The sequence below is a fragment of the Emys orbicularis genome, chromosome 2 (genome assembly GCF_028017835.1).
Source record: "Emys orbicularis isolate rEmyOrb1 chromosome 2, rEmyOrb1.hap1, whole genome shotgun sequence".
NCBI lineage: Eukaryota > Metazoa > Chordata > Testudines > Emydidae > Emys > Emys orbicularis.
The window spans coordinates 34,166,951-34,188,651 of record NC_088684.1 but is presented as its reverse complement, the minus strand read 5'-3'; the positions used below and the strand labels follow the sequence as shown (position 1 = coordinate 34,188,651).

Here is a 21,701-nt window from a genome sequence, read left to right as displayed (position 1 = left end):
TTGTGCCTTTGCCTTTCTAATCTTGCCCCTGCATTCCTGTGTTGTTTGCCTATATTCATCCTTTGTAATCTGTCCTAGTTTCCATTTTTTCTATGACTCCTTTTTATTTTTTAGATCATGCAAGATCTCGTGGTTAAGCCAAGGTGGTCTTTTGCCACATTTTCTATCTTTCCTAACCAGCGGAATAGCTTGCTTTTGGGCCCTTAATAGTGTCCCTTTGAAAAACTGCCAACTCTCCTCAGTTGTTTTTCCCCTCAGTCTTGATTCCCATGGGACCTTACCTATCAGCTCTCTGAGCTTACCAAAATCTGCCTTCCTGAAATCCATTCTCTATTTTGCTGTTCTCCCTTCTACCCTTCCTTAGAATTGCAAACTCTATGATTTCATGATCACTTTCACCCAAGCTGCCTTCTACTTTCAAATTCTCAACGAGTTCCTCCCTATTTGTTAAAATCAAGTCTAGAACAGCTTCCCCCCTAGTAGCTTTTTCAACCTTCTGAAATAAAAAGTTGTCTGCAATGCAGTCCAAGAATTTGTTGGATAGTCTGTGCCCCGCTGTGTTATTTTCCCAACATATATCCGGATAGTTGAAGTCCCCCATCACCACCAAATCTTGGGCTTTGGATGATTTTGTTAGTTGTTTAAAAAAAGCCTCATCCACCTCTTCCACCTGGTTAGGTGGCCTGTAGTAGACTCCTAGCATGACATCACCCTTGTTTTTTACCCCTTTTAGCCTAACCCAGAGACTCTCAACACTTCCATCTCCTATGTCCATCTCTACCTCAGTCCAAGTGTGTACATTTTTAATATAAGGCAACACCTCCTCCCTTTTTCCCCTGTCTATCCTTCCTGAGCAAGCTGTACCCATCCACACCAACATTCCAATCATGTGTATTATCCCACCAAGTTTCAGTGATGCCAACAATGTCATAGTTGTATTTATTTATTAGCACTTCCAGTTCTTCCTGCTTTTTACCCATACTTCTCGCATTTGTATATAGGCATCTAAGATACTGGTTTGATCTTTCCTCCCAGTTTTGTCCTGACCCTCCTTTCTCTCTGCCAATATAGCCCACACTCCCTCTCGTTTCCGACCCATCTCCCAGGTCTCCATGTTCCCCACTTACCTGCGGGCTTTGCTCACCTGTCCCCGTCGAACCTAGTTTAAAGCCCTCCTCACTAGGTTAGCCAGTCTGTGTCCAAATAGGGTCTTTCCCCTCCTCGAAAGGTGAACGCCATCTCTGCCTAGCAGTCCTTCCTCAAATAGCATCTGCATTAGCTATTATGCAGTGTATGTTTTCTGGTTCAGGGAGGCAGGCAAATATTTTCAGGTTTTATACCTTAAATTTAATCCTTTGGCCACCTTGCTGTCATATTTGAGGCTGCCCTAATGGTGAGAAATAGATTTCTTTAGAAAATAATCTTACTGTAGTATATTTTTGCTTCTGAACATATACCTACATATTTATATGCTGAGCAGTCTATTGTATTTCTAAATGTGGAGGACCTAGTTAGGATGCCGAATTCACTGCATGTCAGAAAACACACTAGTTTAAACAGTCTATGTTGTTTGTCAGTAGTCAGCTCACTGAAATACAGACAAAATATCTCCTTAGGCTAACAAGTTTGATGGAGGATAAAAGTACAAGAGTACTAGAGATAGTGACTGAGAGATGAAAACATGGCTTTGCCAGAGCTACTAATCTCTTTGACATAGCTGGTTTATTACTGAATTTCCTTTGATGTTACAGAACACAGATGTTTTTTTCATATATTATCACTTTGTTTCTTACTATTTTTAAAGCTATTGATGTTTCATGAAAACTCTGAGGAAACATTCTAAATAAAAGCAAGTTTGCTTCTTCCTAGAACGGGGGTTCTCAAACTGGGGATCGGGACCCCTCAGGCAGTTGTGAGCTCCCAAAATCCTAAGAACTGGCTCCCTACCGGGTCCTCGGCGGCAGGGGGGTCTTCACTCACTCCGGGTTTTCGGCAGCAGGTCCTTCACCTGAAGCAAGTGAAGTACCCACCACCGAAGTGCCGCCCAAGACCCGGTAGGGAACCACGCGGTGAGTACAAGCCCCACGAGCCTGTCTTCCCCCCTGCCTGCCACCCACCTTCCGACCCCAACCCACGTCCTACCCCCGACTGCCCCCCTCAGAACCCGCAACCCATCAACCCCCCCTCCTTGTCCCCGACCACCCCCTCCCAAGACCCCCCACCCTAACTGCCCCCCAGGACCCCACCCCCTACCCAACTCGTCCCACTTCCTGTCCCCTGACTGCCCCAACCCCATCCACCACCACCCCGACAGACCCCCGGGACTCCCACGCCTACCCAATCCCCCTGTCCCCTGACCGCCTCCCCATAACCTCCGCCCCCTCCAACCGCTCCCTACCCCTTATCCAACCCATCCTCCCAGCCCCGGCTGGCCCCCTTACCATGCTGCTGTGTAAGGATGCCACGCAGCTGCTGGAGCTTGCAGCCCCACCCCCTTACCCAGAGGTGAAAGTAAGCTGGTATGCCCCCGTATGGCGTACCAGCAAGAGCTGGTGCGCCGTACCAGGGTGGCCCAGCTTCCCCAGGGGACAGTTTAAAGGGCCTGGGGCTCCCAGCAGGGGCTGGAGCCCCAGGCCCTTTAAATTGCCACCAGAGCCCCACTGCTGGAGCCCTGGGGTAGCGGCAGCGGGGCTCTGGGGGCTACTTAAAAAGTCCGGGGCTCCCGCTGCTTCTACCACCCCTGCCCTTTAAATAGCCGCCGGAGCCCCGCCGCCACTACTCCAGGGCTCCGGCGGCTATTTAAAGGACTGGGGCGGTAGAAGCAGGGGAGCCCTGGCCCTTTAAATAGCCCCCAGAGCCCTGGGATAGCGGGGTGGCTCCAGGGGCTATTTAAAGGGCCGGGGCTCCAGCTGCCTCTGCCGCTCGGGTCCTTTAAATAGCCGCTGGAGCCTGCCGCTTCCTCCAGGGCTCCGGTGGCTCTGCGAGAAGTGGGGAAGGGGCCGGGGGAGCCTTGGCTTCCCCAGCTGGGAGCTCAGGCGGGCCAGACAGGATGGTCCTGTGGACCGGAGTTTGCCCACCAGCCTGCCCTTTTAGGAACTAGTTCTACACCGGCTTCTAAATTTAGCAACCAGTTCTTGCGAACCGGCTCCAGCTCCAGCAGCGTTAGATCGATTTAACCCTGCACCCATCCACACGACTAAGCCATTTTTGTCGACTTAAAGGGCTCTTAAAATCGATTTCTGTACTCCTCCCCGGTGAGGGGATTAGCGCTGAAATCGACCCAATAGGGGCTGCAGGAAGGGCGGCCAGTACATCCCTTGGCACACGCCGCTTCCCGCAGCCTCCATTGGCCTGGAGCAGTGAACCGTGGCCAGTGGGAGCCGCGATCGGCTGAACCTGCGGACGCGGCAGGTAAACAAACCGGCACGGCAGGGGCTTTCCCTGAACAAGCGGTGGACCGGCTTTGAGAACCACTGGTCTATGAAATGTTAATCTGCTATATGTAGTGTCCACTGTTTTCTGCTGTCTATGTAGAATATCTACGATCTTGGTCTGTTATTCGTTTTTATTACATTGAGTCTGCCCCCAGTATCTGTAGAGTAGATTGAGTGGTGATGCTGAGAATAAGCTAACTAGAATTAACTTTTTAAAACATCAGAAACTTTGTGGGTAGGGGAATATGTGTTCATGAACTTAGGGGTTTTTTGGTGACATAATTAATGGCATTTATACACTGAATAAGTTTAGAAAATGAGGAATGTAAATACTGTGGGCTTCTTAACTACACCATGATTCAAATAGGTGTGGGATAGGGTTTTTATGTGTAAGGTAAATGGGGTTATCTTGTCAGAACAGTGAGACTTCGGCTATGTCTGCACTACACACCTTACAGTGGTACAGTTGTACAGTCTCCTGTATAGCCTCTATGCTGACGGAAGAGAGCTCTCCCATTGGCATAATTAAACCACCCCCAATGAGTAGTGATAGCATGTCGGTAGGAGAACATGTCCTGCCAACATAGCGCTGTCCAGACGGGCGTTTTCGTTGGTGAAATTTATGTCAGTCAGGGTTGGGTTTTTCCCCCCACATCCCTGACCGACAAAAGTGCTACTGCAGACATAGCCTTGGTGTCTGGATGTGTCGTTGGCATGTTGACCAGCCACAGTTGTACATACATTAGAATGTTGCATAAAGGCCTGTATGTTGAGAGGGTATGTGGCTCCCTGTCAGTCCTGAAGATAGTTGATGATCCATTTATAAGATTGTCACTAACTTGGGCAGTAACCATGAGAGGCAATAATCATGGGGAGTTAAGCTTGTTAACTATGTGTTTTAAATAATTTAGTGTACACTTAACTTTAAGATTACCTTGCTTTCTGTTTTTTTTTTAAGGGTATTTCCAAAGTTAGGTTGTAAATTACTGTCCATATCTGCAGCATAATCAAGTTTTATGTGGAAACTTTTTAGCCTTTTCCTATATATTTTATATGACTTGATCACTAAACAACTCAATGTATGTTCTCTAGTTTAGAAATACCAGCTAGATATTGATCTAAATTTTATAAGCTCCTATTCAGACAATTAAAACCTAAATATACTCTGCTAGTTTTGTCTGTAGTCTTTCTTGAACTCAGTCAAAGATGGGAATTAAAGTTAATAAACTCCAAAGTGTCTAAAGCAGTGGTCACCAACTCATAGATCGCGATCGACTGGTCAATCCTGGAGACTCTGCAAGTCAATCGCAATCTCTGGCTGCTAAAAAGTCCGGTGGTGTAGCAGGGCTGCCTCTAAGGCAGACTCCCTGACTGCCCTGGCCCCATGCAGCTCCTGGAAGCGGCCATCATGCCCCCGCGGCTCCGGGGTGTGTGTCTCTGTGCGCTGCTCCTGCCTGCAAGCACCGCCCCAGCAGCTCCCATTGGCTAGGAATGGGGAACTGCAGCCAATGGGAGCTGCGGATGCGGTGCCTGTAGAGAGGGGCAGCGTGCAGAGCCACATGTGTCCCCCCCCCCCAACCCCTGCCCCAGGGGCCGCAGGGGTGCATTGGCCCCTTCCGGGAGTGGTGTGGGGCCAGGGCAGGCAAGGAGCCTGCCCTAGGCCCACTGCGCCGCCCGGGAGCTGCACGAGGTAAGTGCCGCCCAGCGGGAGCCCACACCCTGACCCCCAGTCCTGAGCCCCCTCCCAGAGCCAACACCCTGAGCCCCCTCCTACACCCCAACACTCTGCCCCAGCCTGGAGCTCCCTCCTGCACTCAAACTCTCTCCCAAAGCTTGCACCCCTCACCCCCTCCTGCAGCCCAACCCCCTGTCCCAGGCTCAACCCAGAGCCCCCTCCCACACTCTAAGCCAGGGGTAGGCAACCCGAAGGCGGCACGCGAGCTGATTTTCAGTGGCACTCTCACTGCCCAGGTCCTGGCCACCGGTCTGGGGGGCTCTGCATTTTAATTTAATTTTAAATGAAGCTTCTTAAATATTTTAAAAACCTTATTTACTTTACATACAACATAGTTTAGTTATATATTATAGACTTCTAGAAAGAGACCTTCTAAAAACGTTAAAACGTATTACTGCCACGCGAAACCTTAAATCAGAGTGAATAAATGAAGACTCAGCACAGCACTTCTGAAACGTTGCCAACCTCTGCTCTAAACCCCCCAGCCCAGAGCCCACACCGCCTCCTGAACCCCAACCACCTGCCCCAGCCTGGTGAAAGTGAGTGAGGGTGCGGGAGAGTGAGTGACCGAGTGAGAGGGGGAGTGGAGTGAGCGGGGCTGGGCTTCAGGGAAGGGGCGAGGCCTCTGGGAAGGGACGGGGTACATCCTGGGTTGCATTTAAATTGAAAAAGTGATATTGTGAGTAAAAAAGTTGGAGACCACTGGTCTAAAGGTATAAAAATCACCTTTATTTCTAAAACAGTCACAAAACCATGAAAGCCCTTTTGAAAATCAGACCGTTTAATTAGGTGCTCATATATGACGAAGAGCCTAATTTTACACTTCTCTTTTTGAAAGGCTAACTGTCCTGATAAGTGGCTCGCACGCAGTAGTCTGTGGACCACAGCTGGTTTCCAGAGAATTGGCTGGTCTGTTGGTACTGTCTCTTTGCTTCCAGATGTAAGAACATGAAAAGACAACTGAAAATGTATATTGCTGTAGTTAGTACAAAGATGTTACATGATTGCAAATAGAGGGGAGACAGTCTGAGACAATCACTCCATTGAGTAGAGGTCCACGCTGTCAGAAAAAACACTGTTCCAGAGTTCATAATGCTGATTAAAATGATTCTAACTTTAATATTTTTTTGGTTTCGTCTAATAGATTACACACATCTAATTGCTGCTGAGTGGAACTAATCTAGTAAAACTGTAACTATCTATGCCTCCTCTGTTTTATCAATAAGCAAATGACAGCTAGACTGTCAATGGGATTTTGACTCCTAAATCACTTTTGAAAATGAGATTTATGTCCCTAAATCAGTTATGACTAAATGAAGTTGCTTCGTGTTAAGTAGTGGTTTACTAAAACATTTTTTGAAAGAAGACTTGGGTGTTTTTTTTCTCTTTAGATTAACTTTAAAGGTAATAAAAATTAATTATGGCCTAGACCAGTGGTTCTCAGCCAGGGGTATGCATACCCCTGGAGATATGCAGAGGTCTTCCAGGGGTACATCAACTCATCTAGATATTTTCCTAGTTTTACAGCAGGCTACATAAAAAGCACTTGTGATGTCAGTATAAAGCAAAAATTCATACAGCCAATGACTTGTTTATACTGCACTATATGCTATACACTGACATGTAAGTATAATATTTATATTCCAGTTTATTTATTTTATAATTATATGGTAAAAATGAGAAAGCAATTTTTCAGTAACAGTGTGCTGAGACACTTTTTTGTATTTTTATGTCTGACTTTGTAAGTAAGTAGTTATTAAGTGAAGTGAAACTTGGAGTACGCAAGACAATTCAGACTCCTGAAAGGGGTACAGTAGTCTGGAAAGGTTGAGAGCCACTGGCTTAGACAAACATTAAACAAGGGCGACTCCTCATTGCTGTTTTTGTGACCATTCGGATATGTTAAACTAACTTATTTTTAACAAGGGGAGCTTCATATTCTCTCTCCTTTCAGTCTCATCCTTTTTAGTCTTTAATTAATACTTGTGTTTTACCCAGGAAAAATTATTTAAAATTAACTTTTCCAGTCCATTTGTAGAACTTCACAATAAACTAAAAAACATATTAATACATTAATGTTGAGAAAGCAAGGCCCAATATTGTGTTTAGGGTTGAACTAGAGCAATTGTTCAGCGCTTATTATGGTGAAGAATAAAGTTTGATTCCAGTGGAATTAGACCGATATATATGTCCCCGGAGGCGGAAGACCCAACCAATGCTATATGATTACAGTATTTAAAAAAAAAAAAAAAAAAGGTGTGTGCAAGAGAGGAGGATTAGTTTTCCTGCTGTTTGGTGGGGAGGAAATTGAGGGATGGTAAAAACAGAGCTCCTCTTGAATTCATTCTGGGAAAGAGGTAGGAAACTCATTTTTGCTTCAAGTAAACAAAACATGTATAAAACATAAGATTCTTCCATCTGCATCCAAGTGACAGACTATATTTGTTATAGTCACACTAACATAGGTTCAAAGTATGAAAACTAGACACAATGTGTCTAGAAGTGAAAAAATTTGAAAAATATTTTAATCTTCCCTACTACCATTTCCCTCCCAAACTTAAGTTCAGAGAGGTATGTTAACACTTTGTAGGAGTGGCCAAGTTAAGGGAGGCTTAGAACTAGTGCTTTAGCTTAATAAAGTTGTGTGGGGAAAACTCCCATGCTTATCCATGGCATTTTGTTCATTACTAAACTTGAATTTTGTTGCGAGTAGTGTAGGTATAGTGTCCTAGAATTTATGTAACTATTTGTTATGCTTACTATCCTTACCATTGTACTATGCAGCCAGTCAATTTTGCATCCCCAGTTTGTCTGCTTTTTCCATCTCCTCTACAACAGCAACCTTCCTAACTTTTAACACTTATATTTTTATTACTGAAACAGCTATTTATAATAAAAATCTAGTCTCAAAACTGACATCTTGTGGTGACAGTGTAGTTGTAGCTATGTTGGTCCCAGGATATTAGAGAGACAAGGTGGGTGAGGTAATATCTTTTATTGAACCAACATCTGTTGGTGAGAGAGACAAGCTTTCAAGACATACAGAGCTGCTCTTCTGGTCTGGGAAAGGTACTTTCAGCATCACAGCAAAATGCAAGATGAAACAGATTGTTTAGTTAGTGCATATTGTAAGGGACCCTTCAAGGTAGAGTGGCCCATTAACATTTCTACAGTCATAGGACAAAAAGAGGGGGTTAGTGGCTTACAGATTGTTGTAATAATCCATAAATCCAGTGGCTCTGTTCCATCCATAATTTTTAGTGTCTAGCAGAGTTATGAATTTAAACTTCCAGGTTCATCTTTTGAAAGTGTTGTACAGGTTTACTTTGGGGCTGAGGACTGAAAGGTCAGATATGGAGTGCTTGCTTTGTGAAAAATATTCACCCACTGGTGAACTGGTGGTGATGTCTTTTATCATTTTCCTATATGAGCGCATTCGAGAGCATAGTGACGGTCTGGTTTACCCACAAAGTTGCTGTTGGGGCATTTAGTGCACTGAGTGAGGTATACCACATGTTGTGATAGGCATGTATAGGATCCATGGATCTTAAAAGGTGTGTTGATCATTGTAATAGTAGAGGTATGTCTGCAGGTTTTGCATCTGTTCTTCTGGCAAGATCTGCTGCTGCTTTGAGGTGGTGTGTCCTGGTCTGTGCGGAACTTGCTGATGATGAGGTTGCTGGGTTGTTTGAAGGCCAGAAGAGGGGGATTCATGAACAATTTCAGCCACAGTGTGGCTGAATCATATAACTTAGCTTCGCAGGATACCCTTGGCGTGGGGCCCCAATCAGTTGCTCTGTTGGTCACCTCCTAAAGCTGGCCCTGAGTATTAGTCATAATTTACTTAATGATTCTTAAGGTGGGCGGGGTCTCTTTTCCCCCCCAAGTGTTAGTAGGGGGGGAGTCACACATTTTTTTTTTTTTTTTTTAAAGTCCAATGGGGGTTGTCAGCACAAAAAAGGTAGAGGAAAAACTGCTTCAAAGGAAGCATGAGTTCATCAGAAAGTTGTCACTGGATAATATGGTCAACTATCAACCAGTTTCTAATCTTCTATTAGGTTAGGATTATCAAAGAGATTGTAGTAAGGCAACTTTCATAGTATCTGGATGCCTCCAGTTTCCTTGACCTTCATGGGTGGTTGGTAGCATAGGCCGGGGAAGGCTGTGCCTCCCCAAACAGCCTGCATGTCCCCACCCACATTCCGCCCTGAAGCCCCCCCCCCCCCCCCCCCCCCCCGCTTCCTTCCAGATCCCTTTCTGCTGTTCTGTGGCCAAAAGATTGGGGCAGGCAGGCTGGAGCGTGTGCACACAAGCCCTAGGGTTGAGGGTGCTGGGGCTGAGCCCATGCCACATCACCCATCCATTCGCCCAGCGCTGGGACCGCACCACCCACCCAGTGCTCTGGGGCCGGGGATGCTCCAGGGCTGGGGGCGCTTTAGCCACGCTGCCTGCCCAGCCCTGGAGCATTCCAGCCATGCCGCTTGTCTGGCAATCTGGGGCTGGGGACCCGTGGGAGGGCAGAAGGGGAGGGGCGGGGCCTTGGGTAGAGGAGGAGGGGCCCAATGGCATGTTTACCCACCATCCATGTTGACCTTTGTCAACTAGAGATTCCAAACTGGGTGTGTCCTGCAGACTGCACTTGTGTGGTGGATATTCTGTTGGATGAAAAGTCAGGAATCCAATTCAGGTGTTTGATCTATCACTTTCCTGTGATACCATGGACCAGGAAGTGATGATGGAATGTTTACAGGCCCTTGCTTAATTTCATCTCCCCATAGCAAAACTTGTAACTGTCTTCAAAAAGCCATTTTTAATGTGCTACGATGTTGAGATTTATTAATGATTTAAAAAAAAACCCCACAACGTTAAGGTTTGTTTGTTTGTTTGGATTAAAGCAAGGAAGTACTACAATAAAACTGCAATATTGTGGTTGGTGCAATTTCTGGAAAATTTAACTACTGTTTTTATTCACCAACTTTCTAGGGTTAATAATCCCAATCTTTCCAATTTCATGTGAGGTTTTTCTATGCCCTTGATCATTTTCAAAAGCCTTCTCTGAACCACCTCTAATTCTGCAATCATTTTCTTGAGGTGAGGGAAACGGTACTACACACAGTATTCCAGTTGAGGCCATGCCATTGATTCATACAATGGTGTTAGAATATTTTCTTCTTCCTGTTCCTTATGCATCCCAGCATCTTGTTTGCTTCCCCCCCGCCCCCCAACTTCATGTTGCATAGAGGACTTACCCAATGTTCCCTCTAATTTTTTCCATCCATGTGTGGAATAAATTTTGTTATGTGCACTGAGGTACGTGTGGATGTTCACCACCAGTAGAAACAAAAAACCTAGATACAATATATATATATATTTTTTTTTAAAGTTACTATAGGGATAATTACTCCAGCCACGACAGGTTAGGCATTTTAGAACTCACTACTCAAAGAATTAAATTTAAGTGTAAGAGAAATAAAAATTATGAAATGCATAGACCAATCAAAAAAAAATAAAATAACACACTTTGAAAGAATTAAATGACAGAGAATATATGTGCATTGCAGGAAGTACCAAGTAACAAGTACAAAGTAACAACAATAATAATACAAGTATGTGTTAGGAGGTGAGTGTGCCACAGAGACTGTGTGTGCTGGCTGCTGGGGAAGTTTCTGAAAGACACCGTGTGCTGTCTCTTTAAGGCACTCACTGAAAGCTCTCCTGCTCAGCCCTGAGCACTGTCTCCCTTCCCCTGCTCTGTGGAGATGGGGTACATGGGTAGGGGGGGGAGGGGAGAGTGAGAGAGACAGAGATTGTGAGTTGGCTGCTGGGGAAGTCTCAGACTGTGCATTGTCTCTTTAAGAAAGGCAGGCAGGCACTCACTCGCCCCCCCGGAGGCTGGTTCAGAACTCAGACGGCAGCAGCTCTCTCCTGCTCTGAGTTCTGAGCCAGGCTGTCCCTTCTCCCCTGCTCTGTGGAGATGAGATACAGGGGTGAGGGAAGGGGGAATACCCTGACACACACTGCACAGCTAGCAGGAGGGTCCCGGAAGCAGCTGCAGGAGTAACGTGTCTGCAAAGCAGCGGGGAGGAGGGCACCTGAACACACACTGCTGGATGTCTGCTAATCAAGTGCGCGGCACTTGAATCTCTCCTGGGCGGCCCCCAACCATGCAGCTTAGAGGGAACACAGGTCTTAACTGAGCTGTTTACAGTGATGCCAAGACCCCTTTTCTGAGTTGCTAATTGATTTATGACCTTGTAAACTGTACAAGTAGTTCAGATCTTCATTCCAATGTTTATTACACTGCCTTTCTTAATGTTGAATTACATCTGCCATTGTGTTGCTCATTCAGTTAACTTATATAGGTCCTCTGAAGTTCCACAGTCATTTTGGATCTTAGTTAACCTAAATAACTCATCTTCACGTTTTGATTAATCTTCACATTTTGATATCTTGCCCCTATTTCCAGATCATTATTAAATAACATAGGACCTAGTATAGAACCCTGAGAGACCTCATGTTAACCTTTTGCCATGATGAAAGTTGACCACTTACTCCTATTCTGTTTTCTTTCTCTTGGCCAGTTTTTGAAACATGACAATACTTTGCCTCTTGCCCCACAACAAATTATCTTCTTTAGTAGTCTCATGTGAATGACCTTTTCAGTCTGTACCCCTGTGTTCACCCCTTTTACAATACTATGATACATTTTGTACAAAGTATGCCTTGTGAGGAATCATTTGAAAATTCATAATTTTCTGATCATTATTGTGCTGGTAAAATGTGTGGCAACATATGTAAAGTTACGAAATTCTATTGTATGACTCTATTGAGACATGTTTCAAGATTAGAAAAGCAGCCAGAAACCAGTTCCTCAGAGACAAAAGGCAAATTGACACCCTCAGCCAGATGACCATGAAATCAAATGGACTATCACCTGGTTAAGTGGCCATCCTTTGGCAGGGAAAAGGATGTGAGTAAAAATTTACATCTTGACAAACAGCTGGGGGTGCCCATCCACACAGACTTTCTGTCTCCTGAACCCCAGCTGGGGATGATTCTCAAAGAATAGAAGTAGTATAAGGATGGAGGACAGACTCCAAGTTATTTCTCCCTTTCTCTCTACCCATTGCATCCACAACACCTGAAGAACAAAGAAACAGCCTTGAACTGGGAGAGGGATTCTGTCGGAAAGGAGTTTGGACAGTAAGACTATTGAAGCATGTGGTGAGAGAGACTTTTGCTTTGAATTCACGTAGCTTGTGAAGTTAGGTATTTAGTTGTGTTCTACTTTTATTTTCTTGTAACCAATTCTGATTTTTATGCCTCATTACTTGTAGTCATTTAAAATCTATCTTTTGTAGTTAATAAACTTATTTTATGGTTAAGAACATAAGAACGGCATACTGGGTCAGACCAAAGGTCCGTCTAGCCCATTATCCTGTCTTCTGGCAGTGGCCACTGCCAGGTGCTTCTGAGGGAATGAACAGAACAGGTAATCATCAAGTGTTCCATCCCGTCACCCATTCCCAGCTTCTGGCAAACAGAGGCTAGGTACACCATCCCTGCCCATCCTGGCTAATAGCTATTGATGGACCTATCCTCCATGAACTTATCTACTTCTTTTTTAAACCCCGTTATAGTCTTGGCCTCTGCTAAGGCCCCCCCTTACGCTATACCATACTGATCCTAAGGGCTGTCGCAGCTCCCTAATGGGTATATAAGAAGTACAAAGGTGGCTGAAAGCCATGTTTGTCTGTCTTCCCTCCTACCCCCAAATTCCTTCATTCAACAAAAAGACAAAGTAACCTAAAATTGTGTGTCAGAGGTTCGTTCCGTGATTTTCCCAATATAGTACACTTGTTCATCTCTGACATTTTGTTCCTATTTCTATTCCTAAGGACACTAAAGTAAAGATCACTTCTCATATCTGCATGATGACTGTACTATGGTGTTCTGTTCTACACATATGTGATACCCTGTGGCTCTTCCAGTTTGGATTCTGCTGGGAATGTCTCTTTATATGTGCAAGTGGAATGTTAGAGATGCAATCCAACATCTCAGGACAATTGATGAAAAATAGGCTCTTAAAGTGGATTGCCACTTGCACTTACAATCATACAAAAAGAGAACTCTGAATTTGAAAACTATAAAGCAGTGTCTTTCTGTCTTTCGTGGTGATGAGCAAGACATTCTCTTAAAATACTCCTCTTTATTTCTTGATGATGTAAATGAATACTTTCATAAAATTACTTTCTTCCCTTTCAGTAAAAAAGGAACAGTTAAGTAAAAATTAACCTCATGAGGCAGCACCTTACAGAGAATTATTTTGAATAGTTCAGCCACTCGTGGTCAGATTTGTTTGCAGAGCGTGAAGTGCTTCAGCATTTGCATTTGGAGAAATGTGTTGGCGCTGTATGCATTTGTAGCACGGGTGACAAGGTACAGGCTGCTAACATGGGATTTGACTGCTCTTTCTGTTCCAACGATTTACGGGGGGATGGAGGAAGCTGTGGTGTACTACTTCTAAAACAGTGGTGTCCAGCCTGTTGCCCTCGAGGTAGACTGCATTAAAACTTGTGTTCCATGAGCTGCATCATCTGTCTTTGAAACACTTAGATTTAAATCAACCTTGTTGCTATAGAGAGTAAGGTAGGGCATTGACTTCAACTGCTCCCTCTGCGCCTTTCTGATGTGAGCTGGGAATATTCTGATCAGCTATGGTCTTTTAGCTGCTAGAGCTCAAGGAGGGAGGAGAGAGTTGCTTTCTTCAAACTTTTTGAAACGAAATGTTTGGCTGTCAGGGAGAGAATGTTGTACTCCACAGTCCTGCACCTAGCTTTCAGTGTGCTTGAACACTGAGCAATTTTTGCAGCTTGTCTTCAAGAAGCCTTTAATATGCTGTGATGTCGATTGTTTTAATTGTAAAAAAACAAACAAACATCTAGCTTTAATGTGGTGGTTAAGGTAAGGAAGCACTACAATAAAATTGCAACATTCCGGTTGAAGGAATTTCTGGGAAATAAAACTATTGTCTTAACCTGCAGTTAAACTGTCTTGACTTAATTCTTATGAGTTTCATTAGTCTCTCTTTCAAACTTACCACTATCCACACCATAAGAACTGACCTCTATTTTGAGTAACTATTTTAACAGGTTTCAGAGTGCGCTAATAAATTTGTTAGTCTCTAAGGTGCCACAAGTACTCCTGTTTATTTTAACAGATAGTTGTAAATATGGGAATTTGTCCCCCAAGATTATTTCCTCTCCTAGAAAGTCCTTGTTGCTAGTAAGTAAAACCTAGTAACATTACTGGGGGGAGTATGTTTGTGTTGTGTGTGGGGGGGTTATTTTTGTGGGCATTAAAAGACTGTGTATGAAGTTGTCTTTGTATAAGCATTTTGATAAATTTCATCTCTGTTCAGTGGAGACATGGTGGGGGGCAGTCAGTGACTGCAAAATTGGAAAAGAAACGAGAGATTTTTATCTAAGCTTCTAAATCACTGTTGGGGTAGGCGGGAAGGATAGTAGAAATCACTTAAATGTACAGTACAAGCTTTTTGGCACACTTTAAAAAAATAACATTTACCTATTGTGGTTCATTTCACTTTCTAACAGTATCCCTTTTCAAACTTCTGACCTAGTTGAGGCTGAGAATTGTAAGAATTGTGTACTGTGCTGAAAACTTGATTGAAATATGTAACGAGTATATAAACTGAAGATATGGAAATAATGCCTCAACACAATCAGTAGGATACTGCAGTAGAACCTAGCTAACGTTTTACAAATCCACAAATCTGATTCTCTCTCAAGAAAAATCTCTCCCATTTTCGCAGCAAAGATTTATAGCAGAGTGCCAGAATCAAGTCTCATAACAGGAAGATTCTCAGATACTTTTACAAACTATACCTCAGTATTCCTACTTGTATTCAGGAAAGTACTAGTGTAAAATTAAATTATAATGGTCAAATAAAATACATTTTATATTGGTGAATTATCAAGCTGAATAAAACCAGACTTTTTTTTTTTTAAGTACACATTAGCAAAGTTCTAGTATAGCTGCATTAAATTCCATTTCTTGTATTGGATCCCAGTAAAGCTGCAGACATTACAGGGTGATGGTCATCAAAAATATTCAGTGTTGCATAAGCCAAGGAGCAATGCTTTAAGTGCATCTTGACAGTAAGATGAAATTTATATGCATAGGGAGGATGTGCTTTACATCTTATCCCTTTCTAGCTAACATATGGAGAAGAGAAGTCTTCTAGAGTTTTGTTAATATGTACAACTTGTTTGAGATAAATACTTATCTATAAACCACTGTGTATTCTTTAAAATACATTTTGTTCACTTTAAAAGCTGTAACTTTTAATTGCATCTAGTCTCCAGAAGCTGTAAACAGTGTCTGGAGCAGACAGTAATGACAGACCCTGTGCAACATAGAACCAATTAAAGATGATCTTTAGAAGCATTGCTTGTGCAATTGATATGTCCTTGCCTGATGAGGGAGATCAATCATTTTAGTCTTTCCTGCATTAATAGCATTCTGGATGGTAGCAGGTACTTATGTAGTTAACTGATTCCCAGTTGTCTCAGTAGTTTATATTGGTCAGATCCTTAAAGCATAGCAGGGGAGTGAAGTCCCTATTCCAGCAGCTATCTGTCTGTTAGAGAGTCGAGAGTCACAAGGAGCAAGCAGAATTAGATGTCTGCCCACGGGGCTGTAATCAGCAGCCTGTGACAGTACTGTGAGCAAGGAAAATGAATTTAACACGCTCCTTGCCTCAATTTTTTTCAGATAGTGGCCAGAAGAAGAACCCAGACAAGAAAGATGGGCGACGAATGTCTTTTCAGAAGCCTAAAGGGACTATTGAATATACAGTAAGTTGCTGCTTGGCTGTTTAAATATTGCTTTTGCATAGAATGTGTGTAGACTTGAAGTTTTTGATATGTAATGTAAACAAAATTGCTTTGATTGCCTTTGTTCTCTTCAGTCCGTACTTTACTTCTGATAGTTGATTACCTTATTAGGAATTAAGTAGCTAGTACTCTTAATGTTTTCCAGCAGGGATATGAAGCATACTGCAAAAGTGAAACTTTAGTTTTCTGTGCAAGTTAAATTAATAGTTAATAAATGTCAATCAATAGAATTATCTCTTGAAGGCTAATTATTCAATAATTTACAGTAAATAACGAACTATAAAATCACTTACGACTTCTAAAGCTTTCAGCATCATTAACAATCCACTGAATTCAGGAGAAATAATAAAAATAGGGTTAGGTCTGTCTTGGTGGTACCTTTCCAGCATTCTCCTACTAATTTCCATTGATCTGTACCTAACAGCTGTATTCAGAAGTATCTGAAAATGTGTATATTCCCATCAGTATCTGAAAATGGAGCCTTTCTCTGACTGTTATGTTCTTGAAATGACCCTCAAACTGTGCTGCAGTCAGTTTTTCACGTTTCTGGTTACTAGGGGAAACTGAAGTGAGAAGTATCTGTCTTGTGTTGTGTTTTAGGCTATATAATTACTGCATATGAATTTTCAATTAACATGTTGGAAAATCAGTCAAGTAGCTCCTGAACAGTTTTGAAGGTTTGTGATGAAATAAAAATAAATATTTTCCTCTCTAAAAATCTGTAAAGAATAGGATATAAAGACGTCTAGTAAAGAAAGTTATGGCTTTATACAGGAGTTAACTTTGTCACTTTTTTGTTATCTACTAATATGGATTACCTTACCTTCAAGAAATATTGTGGGAGGAGTTGGGGGAGTGGGTTCTTGAGATTAGTTCCAAGCTAACTTTTTAGTCTGGTTTACACAGAAAACAAAACTTCTTACACTGTTTTGCTGTTGAATCTTTATTTTATTGAAGTTGCAATGTAAATTTAATCTTTCATATGTTGAATTTTTAAAGATACAAGAAATAGACCAGATTTTCTTTACCTTCAATATACATACAATGTCATAGAAATTATAATTGCTTCCTAATTATATCACTGAAATAGCTGGGAAAGATTATCAGATGCAACTTGTAAACCTAAAGTATCAAACTGTCCTTGTACAATTAATAAAATCCTTCTAATACTGCATAAAGATATTCTCTTGTGACTGTATACATTCAGCTACTCTGACATGTATGGTGAAACAAAATAGGAAAGCGTAACACGCTATTCTGTAGAATAGTTAATCAAGTGGATGTATTCTAGAAATAACTATTTTTGTGCCAAGTAAGCACATGGTTCTGTATTGCAATAGCTGAGAGAGTTTATTGGGGGGGGGGGGGGGGAGTTGTATGCTATAATTGAGTTTGAAACTTGTGTGGCTTGAGTTGTTTTTTGTTTGCAGTAACATTTTATGCATTGTAGAAAATATCTCCAATGGTACTTACCACTTGATTTAGTGAAGGAATATTGTTCACATAATGTGTCTTCCATTAAAGGGATCCCATTTGTGCATCTGCAGCACATGTATTTTGATTTGCTTAATCAATATTGGTTTAGTCATGCAGTGGTCTCCTTGATGAAATTTTTCTGTTCACATGTTCTGTTGCATCAGGCTTATGATAGCTTGCAATAATGTGTGTACATGTTACTGCAAGCTATCATAAGTTACCATGCCACCACCCCATGTGCACACATTGAATTATAGGGCTCTGCAGCCTGTGTATTCAACACATACAATAGGATTTGGGGTTCTGCATCACAGATGGGACCATGATGACCTGCTACCACCGCAGTAACACACGTAAGTTCATATTGCACAGATTGAAATACACTTAGATTTCTGATTGCTTCCCTCTTTTCTATATCTGTGTGAAGGATTGGGCCTACTTTATAGCGCCCTCTTCCAACTGGACCCAGGCTGATGCCTGCAGAGCTAGCTCCCTTCCTGAGGAAATCCTGCCTGGGGCCCTATCACAGAATCCAGGTAGGGTAGTCTCCGGACCAGTTAATTACTGTGGGTTTTATTTCAAGCCTTCTTAATGAAAACAGGATCAGAGCTTCACAGCCTTTCCCCACAAAGCCTGTACAGGTTATGTTCCTTTCCCCCAAATCTATCCCTTACCCCATGAGTTTATCAACCAAAGTTCCTGGCTCTTACCTCAGAGCCCTTTGTGCTAATAGGATTTTTCCCAGTCTCCCTTCTGTCCATCTGTCTCTTGGAGTTGCTCCTCCTAGCAGTTGCTCCAGCCTCTGGCTGGTATTGCCGCCTCCTCTCCCATATCCTTCTCCACCTTTTATGAGGATGAGCCAATTACGTTACCTGTCTTTTTCCCAGGTGCAGTGGGTGGGGCTAATTAGTCAGCCAACTGCAGGCCTCTAAGCCCTGAAGAATACTATCTCTTATACCTTCATAACCCCATCCTCACTCCCCACCCTCAAAAAAAGTGGTATCAATAATATAGTTTGCTACATGCTATTTTACATCTTTTTGGGGACACTTGGGCCCTATCATTTCTTCCAGCTGCAGATTGTTTACAACAGGGAAATACAAAGTTTACATTCTGTAAAACTCACATAATGAGATGGTATCCTAGACTTTAGAATCATAGACTTTAAAGTCAGAAGGGACCATTATGATTGTCTAGTCTGACCTCCTGCACAACGCAGGCCACAGAATCTCACCCACCCACTCCTATATCAAACCCCTAACCTATGTCTGGGCTATTGAAGTCCTCAAATCGTGGTTTAAAGACTTCAAGGTGCAGAGAATCCTCCAGCAAGTGACCCTTGCCCCACGCTGCAGAGTAAGGTGAAAAACCCCCAGGGCCTCTTCCAATTTGCCCTGGAGGAAAATTCCTTTCCGACCCCAAATATGGCAATCAGCTAAACCCTGAGCATGTGGGCAAGACTCACCAGCCAGACACCCAGGAAAGAATTCTCTGTAGTAACTCAGATCCCACCCCATCTAACATCTCATCGCAGGCCATTGGGCATATTTACCGCTAATAGTCAAAGATCAATTAATTGCCCAAATTAGGTTATCCCATCATACCATCCCCTCCATAAACTTATCAAGCTCAGTCTTTTGCCTCCACTGCTCCCCTTGGAAGGCTGTTCCAGAACTTCATTCCTCTGATGGTTAGAAACCTTCAACTAATTTCAAGTCTAAACTTCCTGATGGCCAGTTTATATCCATTTGTTCTTGTGTCCACATTGGTACTGAGCTTAAATAATTCCTCTCCCTCCCTGGTATTTATCCCTCTGATATATTTATAGAGAGCAATCATATCTCCCCTCCACCTTCTTTTGGGTAGGCTAAACAAGCCAAGCTCTTTGAGTCTCCTTTCATAAGACAGGTTTTCCATTCCTCGGATCATCCTAGTAGCCCTTCTCTGTACCTGTTCCAGTTTGAATTCATCCTTCTTAAACATGGGGGACCAGAACTGCACACAGTATTCCAGATGAGGTCTCTGCAGTGCCTTGTATAACGGTACTAACACCTCCTTATCTCTACTGGAAATACCTCGCCTGATGCATCCTAAGACCGCATTAGCTTTTTTCACGGCCATATCACATTGGCGGCTCATAGTCATCCTGTGATCAACCAATACTCCACGGTCCTTCTCTTCCACTGATGCGACCCCAGCTTACAACAAAAATTCTTGTTGTTAATCCCTAAATGCATGACCTTGCACTTTTCACTATTAAATTTCATCCTGTTACTATTACTCCAGTTTACTAGGTCATACAGATCTTCCTGTATGATATCCCGGTCTTTCTCTGTATTGCCAATACCTCCCACCTTTGTGTCATCCGCAAACTTTGTTAGCACACTCCCACTTTTTGTGCCAAGGTCAGTAATAAAAAGATTGGTCCCAAAACCGATCCCTGAGGAACTCCTCTAGTAACCTCCAGCCTGACAGTTCACCTTTCAGCATGACCTGTTGTAGTCTCCCCTTTAACCAGTTCCTTATCCACCTTTCAATTTTCATATTGATCCCCATCTTTTCCAATTTAGCTAATAATTCCCCATGTGGAACCATATCAGATGCCTTACTGAAATCGAGGTAAATTGGATCTACTGCGTTTCCTTTGTCTAAAACAGTGGTCTCCAAAGTGGGGTGCGCCAGAGGATCCTTGGGGGTGCGTGGCAGGAGGAGTGCGCTTCCCCCCCCCCCTTCGGCAGTTCGGGCGGGAGTCCAAGCGGCTTTTTTTTTTTTTTTTTTTTTTAATAAACTTCGGCAAAAATGGTAGAGACTGCGCGGCAGGGGGTGCGTGCTCAAATTTTTTTACTGATAGGGGTGCGTGATCAAAAAAGTTTGGAGACCACTGATCTAAAAGATCTGTTACCTTCTCAAAGAAGATCAGGTTGGTTTGGCATGATCTATCTTTTTGTAAAACCATGTTGCATTTTGTCCCAATTACCATTGACCTCAATGTCCTTTACTACGTTCTCCTTCAAATTTTTTCCAAGACCTTGCATTACTACAGGTGTCAAACTAACAGACTTGTAGTACCCAGATCACTTTTTTTTTTCTTTTCCTTAAAAATAGGAACTGTTAGCAATTCTCCAGTCATACGGTACAACCCCTGAGTTTACAGATTCATTAAAAATTCTTGCTAATGGATTTGCAATTTCATGTGCCAGTTCCTTTAATATTCTTGGATGAAGATTATCTGGGCCCCCCGATTTAGTCCCATTAAGCTGTTAGAGTTTGGCTTCTGCCTCGGATGTGGTAATATCTACCTCCATGTCCTCATTCCCATTGTCATCCTACCATTATCCCGAAGCTCCTCATTAAAGACTGAGGCAAAGTATTTGTTTAGATATTGGGCCATGCCTAGATTATCCTTAACCTCCACTCCATCCTCAGTGTTTAGCGGTCCCACTTCTTCTTTCTTTGTTTTCTTCTTATTTATATGGCTATATATAGGGGAGGGATAGCTCAGTGGTTTGAGCATTGGCCTGCTAAACCCAGGGTTGTGAGTTCAATCCTTGAAGGGGCCACTTAGGGATCTGGGGCAAAATCAGTACTTGGTCCTGCTAGTGAAGGCAGGGGGCTGGACTCAATGACCTTTCAGGGTCCCTTCGAGTTCTATGAGATAGGTATATCTCCATTTATTATTAACCTTTTACTATTGGTTTTAATTCCCTTTGCAGGTCCAACTCTACAAGGCTTTTGGCCTTTCTCACTTTATCCCTACATGTTCTGACCTCAATAAGGTAGCTTTCCTTGCTGATTCCTCCCATCTTCCACTCCTTGTAGGCTTCCTGCTTTTTCTTAATCACCTCTCTGAGATTCTTGCTCATCCAGCTTGGTCTACAACTCCTGCCTATGAATTTTTCCCCCTTTCTTGGGATGCAGCCTTCTGATAGTTTCTGCAACTTTGACTTGAAGTAATTCCAGGCCTCCTCCACCTTTAGCTCCACAAGTTCTTCAGTCCAATCCACTTCCCTAACTAATTTCCTTAATTTTTTAAAGTTTAAAGTTAGCCCTTTTGAAATCAAAAACCCTAGTCACAGATCTATTTTTGTTTATCCTTCCATTTAGTTTGAACTGAATTAGCTCATGATCGCTCGAACCAAG

General features: G+C 42.9%; 1 protein-coding gene across 1 annotated transcript in view; it reads left to right on the top strand.

Annotated features, from left to right (window-relative positions):
- The window catches only part of OXR1 (oxidation resistance 1), a 164,487-nt gene that overhangs the window by 5,479 nt on the left and 137,307 nt on the right, over window positions 1–21,701 (top strand). The window contains exons 3-4 of the mRNA XM_065397838.1: window positions 2,399–2,427; window positions 15,964–16,046. Coding sequence (XP_065253910.1) covers window positions 2,399–2,427; window positions 15,964–16,046 — 112 coding nt within the window. The remainder of the gene's footprint in view (window positions 1–2,398; window positions 2,428–15,963; window positions 16,047–21,701) is intronic.